The 15,801-nt window shown below is 40.6% G+C and overlaps 2 protein-coding genes across 2 annotated transcripts in view; both read left to right on the forward strand.

Annotated features, from left to right (window-relative positions):
- Window positions 1-3,600, forward strand: part of LOC107730692 (E3 ubiquitin-protein ligase TRIM39-like) — a 7,262-nt gene extending 3,662 nt beyond the window's left edge. Inside the window, exons 3-7 of the mRNA XM_016541568.1 lie at window positions 1,464-1,559; window positions 1,854-2,049; window positions 2,264-2,383; window positions 2,908-2,946; window positions 3,059-3,600. Coding sequence (XP_016397054.1) covers window positions 1,464-1,559; window positions 1,854-2,049; window positions 2,264-2,383; window positions 2,908-2,946; window positions 3,059-3,600 — 993 coding nt within the window. The remainder of the gene's footprint in view (window positions 1-1,463; window positions 1,560-1,853; window positions 2,050-2,263; window positions 2,384-2,907; window positions 2,947-3,058) is intronic.
- A 7,868-nt stretch (window positions 3,601-11,468) lies between these two features.
- The window catches only part of LOC107730798 (E3 ubiquitin-protein ligase TRIM39-like), a 39,016-nt gene continuing 34,683 nt past the window's right edge, over window positions 11,469-15,801 (forward strand). The window contains exon 1 of the mRNA XM_016541741.1: window positions 11,469-11,586. Within this exon, the coding sequence (XP_016397227.1) occupies window positions 11,469-11,586 (118 nt within the window). The remainder of the gene's footprint in view (window positions 11,587-15,801) is intronic.

Raw genomic sequence — 15,801 nt, forward strand, 5'->3', positions numbered from 1 at the left:
CGTCTAAAGAAACACACACTGATCAACGCTGTGGAAAATCTGGAGGATTATATATGCCAGAAACACGAGAGACCTCTGGAGCTGTTCTGCAGAGATGATCAGACGAGTGTGTGTCTGTCCTGCACTGAAGGAGACCACAGGACTCACAACACTGTTCCTATAGAGGAGGAGAGTCAGGAGAAGAAGGCAAGAGATGCAAACAAAACAATATAAACACCCCATGAAAAACAGTTTATTTTCTCTGTGTTGACATGTTGAAGAAATTGTTCCTGTTTTATGGGAAGGGTCGGTCACACTACACTTTTCATTTCATTGATCAAATCATAAAAATTCAAAATAAATGATTTAAACACTTGAACACTAAAAATAGAAAAAAATTTTATTTGTTTACCTGCATGTCACTATTTAGAGACATTGAACTGCAAACGTGAATGTGTTGTTAAATTATTGAAATATTACCTTCCTCTGAGATATTTCAAGTAAATATTTCATGTCAAAGGGGTTTGGATGACAAAAAACTTTGGGAATCCCTGCATTACATAAACAAACATGAATAAACATAAAAACAACAATTGACATCACAAGCCCAAAGTCTTCCAGTTTTGAAATATTTTTGTCCAGATTTCCGGAATCAGTAGTTACTGAATATGATGAAGCTATATCTGGTAATTTGCGTAATTATTTGTTTAATACATGGTCTAATTGCTTGAGAGGTGGTTTTTCACCCAAATTCAGAGGCATGGATCACAAAATTATTTACATGACATTTACATGGCCATTCGGTATTGTAAATATAATCAAAGATAAATGGTATGACAGCAGGAATTTTAGAGAGAAAATTTTATGAGAAAAAAAGAAGAATTAGGGGGACCAATAAATTATGAATGATTTACTGCTATTGTGTTGATATGTAATCATGTAATTCAGTGAAAAGTAACTGTAATCTGATCATGAGACTTATAAAATGTAAAATACTGAAGAATAGAAGAATGTGATGATTTCGCCACATTCTTCACAGACAAAACTAGAACAATCAGTAGTCAATTCTCAGCCCCACACACACACAGGACCTCAAACCAACCACATCCACGCCTGATTGTTCTGTTGTCTGTTTGCCTCTTTAAGAAGAATTGCTTTATGTATTGCCAAATTGTAAGTCGCTTTGGATAAAAGAGTCAGCAAAATGACTAAATGTAAATGTAAATACTCAATGAGTATTTCATTTTTTGAAATCTGAACATGTAATCCAGATTACATGTAATTAGTTACTACCCAGCTCTGGTTATGTGTTGAATTTAAGTTTTTAAAAAGACACTGCAGAGCGTGACGTCATAACACAACTGTTGCAGCTTCTGAAGAAATGTTACATGCTCAAAGTCTAGTGTGACCGCAGCTTTACCCTAAAAACTGTCAGAAGATGGAAAGTTAAATTCAGAGATAAATGTGTTTTTCTCTGTCTGTAGAATCATCTGGTTCAGACACAGACAGACGTGCAGCAGATGATCCAGAACAGAATGAAGAAGATTCATGAGATCCAGCACTCAGCAGAGAAGAGAAAGGTGAATGGAGATAAAAAAAATAATTATACATCATAACATTTTAGTCTGAATAATAAAGGTGCTGAATTAAATGGATAAAAAATGCACGTTTCAAGTGACATGAGGACAGTAGATGAGAGAAATTTTATTTTTAGTTTAGTTTATTTGTGTACAGGACCATGCACATTAATAAACAAGATTGTACATGTGCCAGAATTAGAACATTTGTTAATTGATCTCATTGATCAGAGGAACACCAATAAAGAGAAATCAGCCAGTGTTGAGCTCTTCATTGATCTGATCCGCTCTATTGAGAGACGTCAGTCCAAGCTGCTAAAGATGATGGAGGAACAGCAGAAAGCAGCAGAGAAACAGGCTGAAGATCTCATTAAAGAGCTGCAGCAGGAAATCACTGATCTGAAGAAGAGAAACACTGAGCTGGAGCAGCTCTCACACACTGACGATCATCTCCATGTCATACAGGTCTGTCAACATCTGCCTCATCACAATAATATATGACAATATTATTTGTCACATGCTCTGTTGACCGATGAGCTGCTGTCTTTAGAAACTGTACAAAAGAGAATAAACCTGTAATAAAATCAGATTATAAAAGTTAATTATCTGTGTTGGAGAGCTGCTGCATAAAACATTTAATTAGAGTAAAAAAATGAACAGTTTTCTCTCTCCTGCTGTAGATTTTCTCTTCCTGTGCAGTCGTCCACACACCAAGAACTGGACTGAGATCTGCATTGACTCTCATATGGACGTGCTCCCTCTGCATAGTGCTTTGATTCGACTGAAGAAAACTCTAGATGGGATTCTAAATGAAAAACTCCGTCAAATTGGTATGTAAATATCAAATACAGTGAACAGATTTCTTATGTGAAGTTCTATCCAAACGTAAGCTCTTGTCAAAAGCAGTTAAATCAGCATTATTTATGAATACCAGAAAGCAACATGTAATGACCATGATGTAACTATCATCATACCTGTACAAACTCCACTATCAGGAATTGCATTAGTAACACAAACAATAACCAAAAATCTGACTAAAAACATTTTTCCACCTCACATTGCAATTTAGAAACTTTACAGCTCAAATAACACATATTTATACTGAATTGTTAATATTAATAATTAATGCTTTAATATGTAATGAATATTAGAGCTGAAATAAAACATTTCTTAAAAAAATATCTCTAAAATTGTATTTATTTACTGGAAACACATTTACTGTAAGCACAAATTCTGCTTTACAAACTGATGGACGGTCCACATTTACATGATGCTGAGGCTGCCAATAGAGATAAACTCACTGTTAACATGAAATTATTCCTATAAATGACTCATCACTGTTTATTGTCATCTGTATCCACAGGGTTGAAGTGTGTGCAGAAGTTTGCAGGTACAGTGTGACTGACACCAATTACTCCGATACACTTATAATACTTAATCTGTATTATATGCACATGAAAATGTTTGTTGTGAAGCTGACTGATGTCTAATCTCTCATCTAGTGGATGTGACTCTGGATCCTGATACGGCGCATCGATATCTCATCCTGTCTGATGATGGAAAACAAGTCAGGCATGGAGACAATAAGCATTACCTCTCAAACAACCCACAGAGATTTGATGTCTGTTCTTGTGTTCTGGCAAAGCAGGGATTCCGTTCAGGCAGATTTTACTATGAGGTGCAGGTGAAGGGAAAGACTGATTGGGAATTAGGAGTGGCCAGAGAATCCATTAACAGGAAGGTGATGAACACACTGACTCCAGAGAATGGATTCTGGACTTTGATTAAGAGGAATGAGAATCAATATACAGCTTGTGAAAGTCAAGCTGTCTCTTTATCTCTGAGAGTGAAACCTGAGAAAGTGGGAGTGTTTGTGGATTATGAGGAGGGTCTGGTCTCTTTTTATGATGTGGGCTCCAGCTCTCATATCTACTCTTTCACTGATCAGACTTTCACTGACAAACTCTATCCATATTTTAGTCCAGGCCGCGATGATGAAGGTAAAAACACAAACCCACTGATCATCTCACCTGTTAACAAATAATTTGCCCTGAAATATGAGACATGTTATCTGGATAGATTAACTATGTAAAGGCTGTTTTTTAAATGAGTAAAATATGTAAATAAAAACAAACAAATACACATTAATATCCATATTAATAACAATAATAAAAAATAAATATTTGTAAATTACAGAAAAAAGTAAGATGTCACAGCTAAAGACTGGACCATGAAAACCATAAATGTGATTTTCATTTCCCCAAAGGGAAGCTCATTTGAATAAATATGGACATTTTTCGACCTGGTGTGCAAAATACAATTTTTTTGTTTATTTTTAATTTTGTCATAATATTGAATACAAATAACTTCATATAACCACAATTCTGAGAAAGTTGGGATTCTGTGTAAAATGTAAATAAAAACATAATAGAATGTTTGCAAATCTCATAAACCTATATTTTATTCGCACTAGAACATAGAAAACATATCAAATGTTTAAACTGAATAAATGGTAAAATGGTACATTTCCTGTTTAAACATTTGATATGTTTTCTATGTTCCAATTGTTTTTTATTTATTTATTTATTTAATTAATTTATTGGAATTGTGTCTGTGTGTGTGTGTGCGTGCTACTGGGGGGCGGTATCACATTTTTTGAGGGCGTAAACGATTGTACATTGCGTGGTTTTTCGCACATACACACAATAATAATATCAAACGATAGACCTCCTCGTTCTGAACAACTTTGCCTCTAGAACCACTGCTGTCAATCAAACTGTTATTTAAACGATTGAGTAGATGTGAAAAACCTACTTTTGCGAACTTGTCCTAGGTTTTTCGCTCAATCTGAAAAAAACACTGCAGTGCAATTTTCTGGATTCTCTAGGTCAATAATTATCCCAAAAATTCTGAAATTTACCCTTTGAGAAGCTATAACTGGGTCGTTTAGAAAAGGGCCCTGTCCAAATATACCCAAAAGCCTATAAAGCCTAAACGAAAACTCAAAACTTCACGAAACCCAGTGAGCATATGCGACGGGTGATTCTAAACAAGCATGCAAAGTTTCAAGGAGATCGGACCACAGCTGGCACTATAGCAGTTAACTCTTTCCCCGCCATTGATGAGATATCTCGTCAATTAAGAGAAAACTCTTCCCCGCCAAAGACGAGTTTTTACGGCAATCCATGTTCTAGGTGTATTATGGTAAGGAAAGCCCTAGCGCATGTCCTGAATGAGTTACGGGACTTCCGGGTCTTCCAGGTGCAAAAACAAGACGATCAGTATAAACGGATGGATCAGAGAAAATGTAGATCATATATGTAGATCATAAATGAAGAGGTATACAGCTGAACAGGCACTGGAGGTTTTGATGGACTCTGACTCTGACACTCATGTTTTGATAATTTTGAAACTAATCGGGACGAAATAGTCAGTGAGGTGGATGACTTTACAGACACAGAAACATCTCTAGTTGTGTCGTGGATAGACCAATAACCCGTCAATCTGAATGTATATCTGCATTCAAGTGGTGATAAAACATGAAGTCTATGAAGATAGAATAAAATAGATTTTTTTTTAAGCAGAGGCTTGGTTGTTTATTTTGCTATATAATATGTTCATATATTCATAGCAGAAAATATTCTGAGGGCCGTCAAATTTAGGAAAAAATCATCAAAAATACTAGTGGTGGCTGGCAACTTTTTTTTTAAAAACTCTGTCGGGAAAGAGTAAAAAAGGTTTCAAAAACACTGTATGTTTATGGTAAATTACCTAAAATTGCAGAAAACTTTCATACATTCGCGCATACACCAGATCTTCCCATCGTGAGATAGATCTCCTCATTCTGAACAACTTTGCCTCTAGGACCACTGCTGTCAATCAAACTGTTCTTTATAATATTTGAGATTATTTAAAAACCTACTTTTGTGAACTAGTCCTAGGTTTTAAACTCAAAATCAATAAAATCACTGCAGTAGAATTCTTTAGTCTCTCTAGGTTTATATTTATCAAAAGAATGTTGAACATTTGCATTTGGACAGCTATAACAGGGTCATTTTAAAATATAGCCTTGATACAGTGTACCCAAAACCCTATTTAAAAAAAAAAGCCACACCACCTCAGCCTACACCAGGCCCCGACACCCCCCCCACTCGCTGTCCAGGAGCATGAAGTGAGGCGGGTGCTCAGAACAGTGAACACACGGAAAGCTGCAGGCCCTGATGGCATTCCAGGGAAGGTGCTCGAGGATGTGCTGACCAGCTCTCAGGAGCCCTCGCCAACCTCTTCAACCTCTCCTTGACACAAGCCTCAATCCCATCCTGCCTGAAATCTTCCACAATCATCCCCATACCAAAGAAATCAGCCACGGATAGCCTCAGTGACTGTCGCCCCATCGCCTTCACGCCAGTCATCATGAAGTGCTTCGAGACACTGGTCCTACACCACCTGAAGACCTGCCTCCCTTCCACCTTCGACGCATATCAGTTTGCCTACAGAACTAGCAGATCGAATGAGGATGCAATAGCCATAGCTCTACCATAATGCGCTGAGCCATCTGGAACATCAGGAGAGCTATGTGAGGACGCTTTTTATCGACCACAGCTCAGCCTTCAATACCATCATACCGGATATCCTCTTTAGCAAACTCACAGATCTGGGCTTCCCCTCACTCACTTGCACTTGGATCAGAAACTTCCTGACTGACCGCCCCCAGACTGTTAAACTCGGTCCCCATCTCTCCTCCACCCCCATGCTCAGCACTGGCTCCCCTCAGGGGTGCGTGCTGAGCCCAATTCTGTACTCTCTCTAAACGCATGACTGCCGCCCAGCCCATCACCATAACACCATCATCAAATTTGCTGATGATACTACAGTGGTGGGCCTAATCTCAAAGGGGGATGAGGCTGCCTATAGAGATGAGATCCTGATATTGTCAGAGTGGTGTTCAGCTGACACCTGACACTCAACACCACCAAAACAAAGGAAATCATCCTTGACTTTAGAAGGCACAGGGCAGACCCCGCTCCCCTCTACTTCAATGGAGACGGTTGAGACTGCGTAGAGAGACTGTGTAGAGAGGGTTCAGACATTCAAATTCCTTGGCACCATCATCTCAGCAGATCTCACATGGTCTGCCAAGACCACAGCAGTCATCAAAAAGGCACAGCAGCGCCTTTACTTCCTGAGAATGTTGCAGAAGAACAACTTGAAGGAGAAGCTGCTGGAGACCTTCTATCATTCTGCAGTGGAGAGCCTGCTGACATACTGTATCACAGTATGGTATGGCAGCTGTACTGAGGCAGAGAGAAAGGGAATACAGTGGGAATACAGTGGATCGTCAACACACAGACAGACAGACCCAAGGACAGCTTCTTCCCCAAAGCTATAATCACACTGAACACAAGGACCACTGCTGTCAATCAAACTGTTCTTTATAATATTTGAGATTATTTAAAAACCTACTTTTGTGAACTAGTCCTAGGTTTTAAACTCAAAATCAATAAAATCACTGCAGTACAATTCTTTAGTCTCTCTAGGTTTATATTTATCAAAAGAATGTTGAACATTTGCATTTGGACAGCTATAACAGGGTCATTTTAAAATATAGCCTTGATACAGTGTACCCAAAACCCTATTTAAAAAAAAAAGCCACACCACCTCAGCCTACACCAGGCCCCGACACCCCCCCCACTCGCTGTCCAGGAGCATGAAGTGAGGCGGGTGCTCAGAACAGTGAACACACGAAAAGCTCCAGGCCCTGACAGCATTCCAGGGAAAGTGCTTAAGGGATGTGCTGACCAGCTCTCAGGAGTCCCCGCCAAACTCTTCAACTTCTCCCTGACACAAGCCTCAATCCCATCCTGCCTGAAATCTTTCACAATCATCCCCATACCAAAGAAATCAGCCACGGATAGCCTCAATGACTATCGCCCCATCGCCCTCACCATGAAGTGCTTCGAGAGGCTGGTCCTACACCACCTGAAGACCTGCCTTCCTTCCACCTTTGATGCACATCAGTTTGCCTACAGAGCTAACAGATTGACTGAGGATGCAATAGCCATAGCTCTCCATAATGCGCTGAGCCATCTGGAACTTCAGGAGAGCTACGCGAGGATGCTTTTTATTGACTACAGCTCAGCCTTCAATACCATCATACCCGGACATCCTCTTCAGCAAACTCACAGATCTGGGCCTCCCCTCACTCACCTGCACTAGGATCAGAAACTTTCTGACTGACCGCCCCCAGACTGTCAGACTGTTAAACTCGGTCCCCATCTCTCTTCCACCCGCTCAGCACTGGCTCCCCTCAGGCAGGGCCGTTTCTAGCCAATTTGACGCCCTGGGCACACACACACACATTTTTTTAGTGCAATGTTTTTTTATTTCCCTATTCCTTCAGTGCAATGTTTTCTACATTAATACTAATGTAAATGTAATACTTCTACTCAGAACAAGAAGTGTACCTCATATCAGTGCAATATTTATTTTAACACAAGTAATTATTCACAAGCTATTATTTTTCATTTATTTAGCTGCAATTGTGTAAACTGTGATAATTAGATTTTTGACACTGCTGTCATCAAAGAAGGGACTAAACAAAACAAAACAAAAACTAATTTTTCTGATACTCGTTTTTTACACTGTTACACACTCAGCAGAAATGAATTAGAAACGGTTTCATATTCACGATTATGGGCAGAGCTACAGTATGACATCACTGCAGGTGAGTCAAAGACTTAAGTGAAAGTGAAACTTAACAGATGATCTGAGAGCTTTGTCAAACAACAACACTTCTATTAAGAAACTCGAAAATTAACAATCATATCTGTTGTTCACTTACAGGTAAGTGATGGAAATGTAAAGAGCTCGTTCAGTAGTTCAACAGCATGAAGCAGTATCATAATGTTAGTAAAAGTAGGGTAGAGTGGGGGGAAATGCCCCCCTTAAGGACAGTGTATTTTTTTCTGTGAAACAAAAGTTACATGTGTTCAGAAAAGTTATAATTTTAGTGACAATGACATAAATTATAAACCAAGTATGAAAAATGTCCAGAGTTTTCATGTTATTAGATTTTTAACAAAAATTAAATTTGAACCACGGGGGCGTTTTGCCCCACAGGTGGGGTAAAATGCCCCCCAGTCTTACAAAGCAATTTGCCTCATACATTTACAGCAAAATCAGAGTGAAGGCAGTTTTAGGTTCAAATTAAAAAGATTATAATCAATAGTTGTGAATTACAAAATTATAATAGCCTATTTGAAAAATTTTGTTAGCTGATGCTAACTGGCTAGCTAACTAGCTACCTGATGCTAACTAGAGGTATTTTTTAAATATAAAGTCCAAATATTTTATTCAACCAACTATTTAGAATACATTTGATGGAAAAACAAAGGATTTGATGTTCATAACAGAATAACTACAGTAATTGCCCATTTCCTCCTGGGGGCATTTTAACCCACAGACTATGTTTGAGAAAAAAATTATATATATTTTTAAATAACACGTATTCCCTAAGCTTTAAAACACTTTTTTCTTACTGCTGAAAATTTGATCATTTACTGTGAAATCTGTTTTCTCTCTGGTACATGATCAGTGTAAGCTTCATGGTGAAGACTTCTACATCACTCTTGTCAATACAGTCCATAGTTACAATAAAAATGTATTTGAAATTTATCTTATGGTTATTGTGGGATAAACAGTAGGGGGCTTTTCCCCCCACTCTACCCTATGTCATTTAATTGGCTTTACAAAATGACACCTGTTTACAGGTGTTTATTTAGTAGGTTATATGTTTGAAATGCTACACTTCCACCCTTTTCTGTGTTGTCTTTATATAAAAGTGCCTTTTAGTGATATTATTAAAATATTGTTGTAAAACTTTATTTAGTTACTTTATTTAGTTTTTTCTTCTACCACTAGTAATTTCTATTGCAGTGCCACAGAGTCATCAGAAGCAACAGACCAGCAGTTTTAGACCTGGGGCTGGTTGCATAAAAGGTTAAGACTAGTCAGCTAACTAAGTTAGGCCCCGATCACACCGAATGCGTTTTTTAGGTCTGAAAAAACGAGGCGCACTACACTGCTTTTTTTTTTGTTGACTTTTAAAAAAAGAGCAGTGCACTGCATTTTTTATGTTGCTAGGCAACCACCAAATCAGCTGTCCTCTCAGTCTAATCAAAGGACTATAGCGCGAGCGCTCTAAAATCCTTGGTTTTTGCTGTTAAGTAAACTGTCAGATTAGCAGAAACCTTAAAAAATACAGCTCCGGGTAACCTGCGACAGACACCAAAAGTTTCTCCTCCATCATTGCAGTCTCCGGACTTTCTAAGCAATGGTAAACTTTCATCACCACAACAGAAGCCCGCCTCTCCATTCATTCGATTTGACAATGGAAAAAAACGCGAAAGATGTCGGGTTGCTTTTTTTTTCAACTTCAAGCGCTCAGAGCGCTCCTCCAAAAATGCGAGGTGCAGCAGGTGGCTGAAACGCGTTGCGCCCGGGGCATGTGAACAGCGTGCAAAACGCTCACTACCAACAGAAAACAATTTTAAAAAAGGCGCCGCTCACTGCAAAAAAACGCAGTCTGTCTGATCGGGCCCTTAGTCAGCTAATTTTTTTCTTTAAGACTGGTCATAATTATTTAAATTCGGTTACACAAAAATGTAGATGTCACGGTGCGGTATATAATAAACGCACTAAGAAAATGAAGAACGGTAAACAGGCTTTAATAAATCCACATAGAGATAATCCACATAAGGAAGGCAGGAATCACACACAGGAATCTGCGACTAACGAAATTTTGGTCAACCAAGCCTCTTCCCGTCGACTAACGGTTAGTTGACTATTAGGGGGCAGCCCTAGACCATAACATAACACAAACTGTGACAGTACTCCCCCCCCTCTCCGAAGGTGCGAACTCACGCCCAGGCAGGACAGACAAAGGAGGGAGGGAGGGGATTTGGGCTGGGGACAAGGCGGTGGCGAAGGGCAGGCAAGAAGGTAGGCAGACAACCACGGCGGCGAAAACAGAGGGAGGAGCCACAGAGGAACCTAGAGGAACCACGGCGGACCTGATGGAGGGAAGAGCCAGAGAGAAGACAAGAGGGACTTGGAGCAGGAGGAGCCAGGCGGGACCCAGACCGCAGGCATGAAGGCGACCTACAGTGGAGCCAACGTAGGGAGGAGCCATGGTGGAGGAAGGGCTGACTACTCCAGGGCGCCGACCAATGGCGGTGGAGCAGGTGGGCGAGGAGCCCAGGGCAGAGACGGAGAGTCAACGAGCCAGGGCGATGGGGAGGATCCGGAGGGCCAAGGTGGAGTAGAGGGCTCAAGCGACTGAGGCGGAGGCGGGGATACGGAAGGCCGCGGTGGAGCAGGAGTGACAGAGGACCAAGGTGGAGCTGGAGGGACGAGGGAGCCCGGCAGAGCTGGTGGACTGATGGGCCACGGCGGAGAGGAGGGAGCTAGGAGCCATGGTGGAGTCGCTGGGTCGACGGCCGAGGTGGAGTCCAGACATACAATTCAAAACAGATGGACAGTTAAAACACAACCTCCGTGGTCATTTCGGGACAGACAGAAGATGATGGCGAGAGAAGACAAGGCATATACTCACAAATATCAAAGTCCTCTGAGCGCAACCGCAGCTCACCCCTAGTGGTGGTGCAGTGGGCGGGGCTTTCCTCCGCGCCCTCGCTCCCTTGTCGCTTGCGTGTCTAGCAGCCGGCTCGCGCACCTGGTCAGACGATCTTCAGCTCTGTCGCTCTCCTCGGCGATGTCTCGTTGATCGTGGTGGGCGCAGGCTCTCCGTCTGCGGTGGGCTCAAACTGTAGCTCCGCAAAGCAGGGTGGTGGTAGGCTGGGCTCTGGGTCGAACATAACACAAAATAAAAACTGACAAAAAACAAAAAAAACAATGCGGGAATACACGCCGGGCACTTTCATCGCTGGGTCGACGGCCGAGGTGGAGTCCAGGACTCAGAGGCTGAAGGTGGAGACAAGGGATCCTCCAGTCACGACACCGATGGAGACTGGCAGACCCGCGGCAATCCCACCGCACAGATGGTGCTGGGCTCTGGGTCAAAAAACTAAAAGAAAAACTCAAAACAAAAAACACAACACGGGGAAAACACGCCGTGTATACTTTCACTTCTACGGTCCGGTATTCTGTCATGGTGCGGTGTATAATAAACGCACAAAGAAGATGAAGAATGGTAAACAGTCTTTAATAAATCCACATAGAGATAATCCACATAAGGAAGGCAGGAATCACACGTACACATAGACATCTACAATACCAGACCAGGGAACAAAGGACAGACTAGAACTTAAACAGCGAGGCACATGAGGATAATTAATGAGACACAGGTGAATCAAATCACGAAATCAAAGGGGAAACAGAAACTAGGTCAAACAAGGAAGACTAAGACATAACATAACACAAACTGTGACAGTAGATTAGTCTAAGTTGAATCCAAAATTAAGACTGATTACCTAATTTCAGGCCGGGAAATCTCACACTCATCCAGGCCACACAGAAAAAAGGGGCCAAAATTTTACCTTTTGGGGTACAACAGCTTGTCACTGAAGCAGTACCCTTAAAAGAACATCTTTGTTCCTTTTTTACCCCTAATAGGTACATATTAGTATCTTATAGTAATCCGTACACATAAGTTACTAATATTTACCTATTAGGGGTAAAAAAAGGCAAAAAGACGTCCTTTTTAAGAGTACTGCTCCAGTGACAAGGTGTACCTTGGTTGTACCTCAAAAGTAGGGCTGGGGGCGATAAATCGATAACGATAATTATCACGCAATATAAATTTCCTCGATAAACAATAACAAGAGTTAGATAAATGTTCGATTTAATGTTTATGCGGCAAAGTTGGAACGAAACAGCACGACTCATTTGCAGCACGCCACTCAGAGCGTTTATCCGCTCGGATAAAAGTTCAAACAGTGGCACTGCGCAAGCTTCAGTAGAGCAGATGCGTTCACTCGCTGATGAATCTCGTTCAAACAGCGCTGTGAGATTTAGTGTGAAGCGCTTGAATTCAGCGAGGAACACAAATAACTCTGTTTACAGCCAGATGATACAGCGCTGACGAACAGGACAAACACTGTGCAGAACGATACAGTCAGAAGGTTATTAATCTACAAATCGCCATCATTTACCATTGATTTAGTAGCACTAACTGCATGGTATTGAAGTGCTATATTTGTGGTTTTAACTGTGATTATCATGATCTAAATGTTTGCTAGTATGGAAGACCAATGGTTATATAATATATAATAATATAATAATTAAATAATATATATAATAATTCAATTTCACCATATAAAAATTTGATTGCTACAATTTTTATAGATATTACTGATTTTGATAATGAACATAAATCTACATCTGCATCCTAACTCAAGCTACTATCAAATGTGTATTTCTAAGAGACAAAAAATATTATATTATTAATATTATCAGGCAACACAAACCTGTTTCTTGATTTGACACAATATTACTCATTACAACATGCAGAACCAAGAAACTATTTTCTTAAGATATTAAGATTTTTTCTTCTATTAAGAAAAATTACTGAAAGTGTAAAGTGTTTGTTGCATTCTGACCATAAAGAATAGTTTAAAACCACAATTAACCGTCTGATTTTTCACCTTTCACATTGGAGCAAAAATTTGCCTTTAAACTTGAAAGAAATAAAAAATTGACATTTATCGTGATAATTATCGATATCGACTGATATGAAAAAAAATTATCATGATAATTTTTTGGCCATATTGCCCAGTCCTACCCACAAGGTACAATTTTGGCACCTTTTTTCTGTAGCCTATAGCCTATACACCCACTACAAATTCTGAAACCACAGATAACCCTATTATTAAAATGACCATCACATAAAAAGGTCTAAATCCTTGGTCTGGGGCTCTGGAAAATAATTAAAGGTTGTCTCTTGAACTAAAAGTCAAAATCAGTACTTTTTGAAAAATCCTAATACTGAACACACTATTGCATTATTAGGCTTTTGTTTTGTGTTGCTGTCTTCCTCCCTTCCTATACAATAAATCCATGTGTATATCTGTCTGCTAAATTTATTAATGTAACTTTCCAATCGATAGTGATGTCCTTTAGTACAGTATTTTGACTGATGATAATAATGGGGTGCTCCAGTGGTGTAGTGGTGCCTGGAGAAGTGTGTATACTCTTAATTTATGCCCCATGACGTGTTATAAACAGTGACGTGTAAAACCAGTCTTGCATATTTAGTTCACCCCAAAATGGGCCAGTAGTATTTGCATATTGTCACTTAACTTCTGCTGCTTGACTTCACGGAGTAAGAATCATTATGAAATAAAAATTTGCCACAGAAGAGGTGCAGATTTTGCAATAATAAAAAAATAAATAAAAAAAATAGACTGCAGCAATTAACATTTTGTCAGAACCTCTAGTACATTACATGCTATTTTGTTTAGTTGTCTGTTCGTATGAGAATAATGTCGTGACTATCAATTTATCCAGAATGTATCCCCCCATCCCCTCCACCTTTTTAATATAAATAAGCACCAGTCAAGCTGCGATATCAAATAGGACCACAGGGAGACGCCAAAAGACCAGTAAACCTGCTGTCTTGATCTTACTGTACATGCTACTATACGATCCATTCAGAATAACTAGACCAGCGCATAATCTAAAACACCTTCAGTCACCATCCAGTATAACACTCGTGCTTTTAAACCAAATACACGCTGAAAATAATAATTTACTGACCAATCTGGACTCAACTCTCCACAATCTCTGATGAAATGGGTTGGGTTTTCTCTGTATTTGAATTTACTGTTTGAACGCATTCGTTTACTGGATCCTTGGACTGAAACGTTTACAGGATTTTACCGTTTTTTAAGCTATTTTTTTCGTTGTAATGTACTGATTTAAATTAGTAATCAATAATTAACTATTATTTTACCACTTTGCGCGCATCCCCTGACATGCTCTCGCGCATGAAGAAGCAGCATCTCTGTCACTGTCGGCAATCAGCATCCTCTCTGACTGACGGAGCGGGCGAGGGCGCAATCATCAAACATATTTCAAAGGAAGCCGGCGCCACGGTCCTGACCGCATCACTGTCTTTACTGGGTGTTTTTAGGGAATATTTGTATTTTTTACATGCGATTGGATTAGCTATTCATGTGGTGAACTGTCGTGACTTTGCCTAATGCAGGACACTAATGAATGATGTGCATCAGAGGGGATTTAGAAGTGAGTATACGCAAAGCCGACTGATAAAGAAGTGGGTATACACTGGCTTCACCCACTACACCACTGGGGTGCTCCTGATAGCCTAACAGGTGCTAGCTGTTTAATACTCAACTACGTTAATAAAGACAAAACTCTTAGCTTATTTACAGATGAAACAGACCTGCACCATTTTTGCTTCATTTCACTGCTTTTTCTGGCCGCTTCCTCTCCTTCCTCGAGTCCCGCGCATCGATTCTGTTCCAAACCATTTGACGGAAGCGCAGAACAGAGGTCAGCTGATTCGTATAGCGCAGCGCTGCCAGTCAAGACTAACCGATATATTATTTATTATCGATTTATCATAATATGACAAAATCGGAAATTATCACTTTGGTATAGAGGTCTGTGTGGGACTGTTTTTTTAGTCCTGCTCCCGCAAAGTTCTATTCCACACCCACCCGCCTCACTGTTTATAACACATGTCATGGGGCATGAACGGCCTCCATGGCCGTAACAGGACAGGCAGTGAATTCATGGACGGTCTTCTTAGTCATGACAGTGCAGACTGTGAGTTCGTGAGCAGCCTCCATGGCCGTAACAGGACAGACAGTGAGTTCATGAACGGCCTCCTTGGCCGTAGCAGGACAGACAGTGAGTTCAAGAACGGCCTCCATGGCCGTGACAAGACAGTCTGTGAGTTTGTGAACGGCCTCTATGGCTGTGACAGGGCAGGCAGTGAGTTCGAAAGTGGATGCCACCACCTCAGGAGGTTCTGCAGCGGATGCCGCCACTTCTGGAGACACAGGAAAGGCCCTTGGAGCAGACTCGTGGATAAGAGAGGCCACTGGGGCAGATTCATGGACAGGAAAGGCCTCAGGAGCAGATTCATAGACAGGAGAGGCCTCGTGCACCCAATACGCTCAAAATGGCGACCGCCATTACAGGAAAGGGACCAGAGGCAGCACCTGTAAGCCGGATGGCGGGGCTTGAGAGTGCTGACGTC

This window comes from Sinocyclocheilus rhinocerous, unplaced genomic scaffold (genome assembly GCF_001515625.1).
Source record: "Sinocyclocheilus rhinocerous isolate Xijiao unplaced genomic scaffold, SAMN03320098_v1.1 scaffold2358, whole genome shotgun sequence".
Taxonomy (NCBI): domain Eukaryota; kingdom Metazoa; phylum Chordata; class Actinopteri; order Cypriniformes; family Cyprinidae; genus Sinocyclocheilus; species Sinocyclocheilus rhinocerous.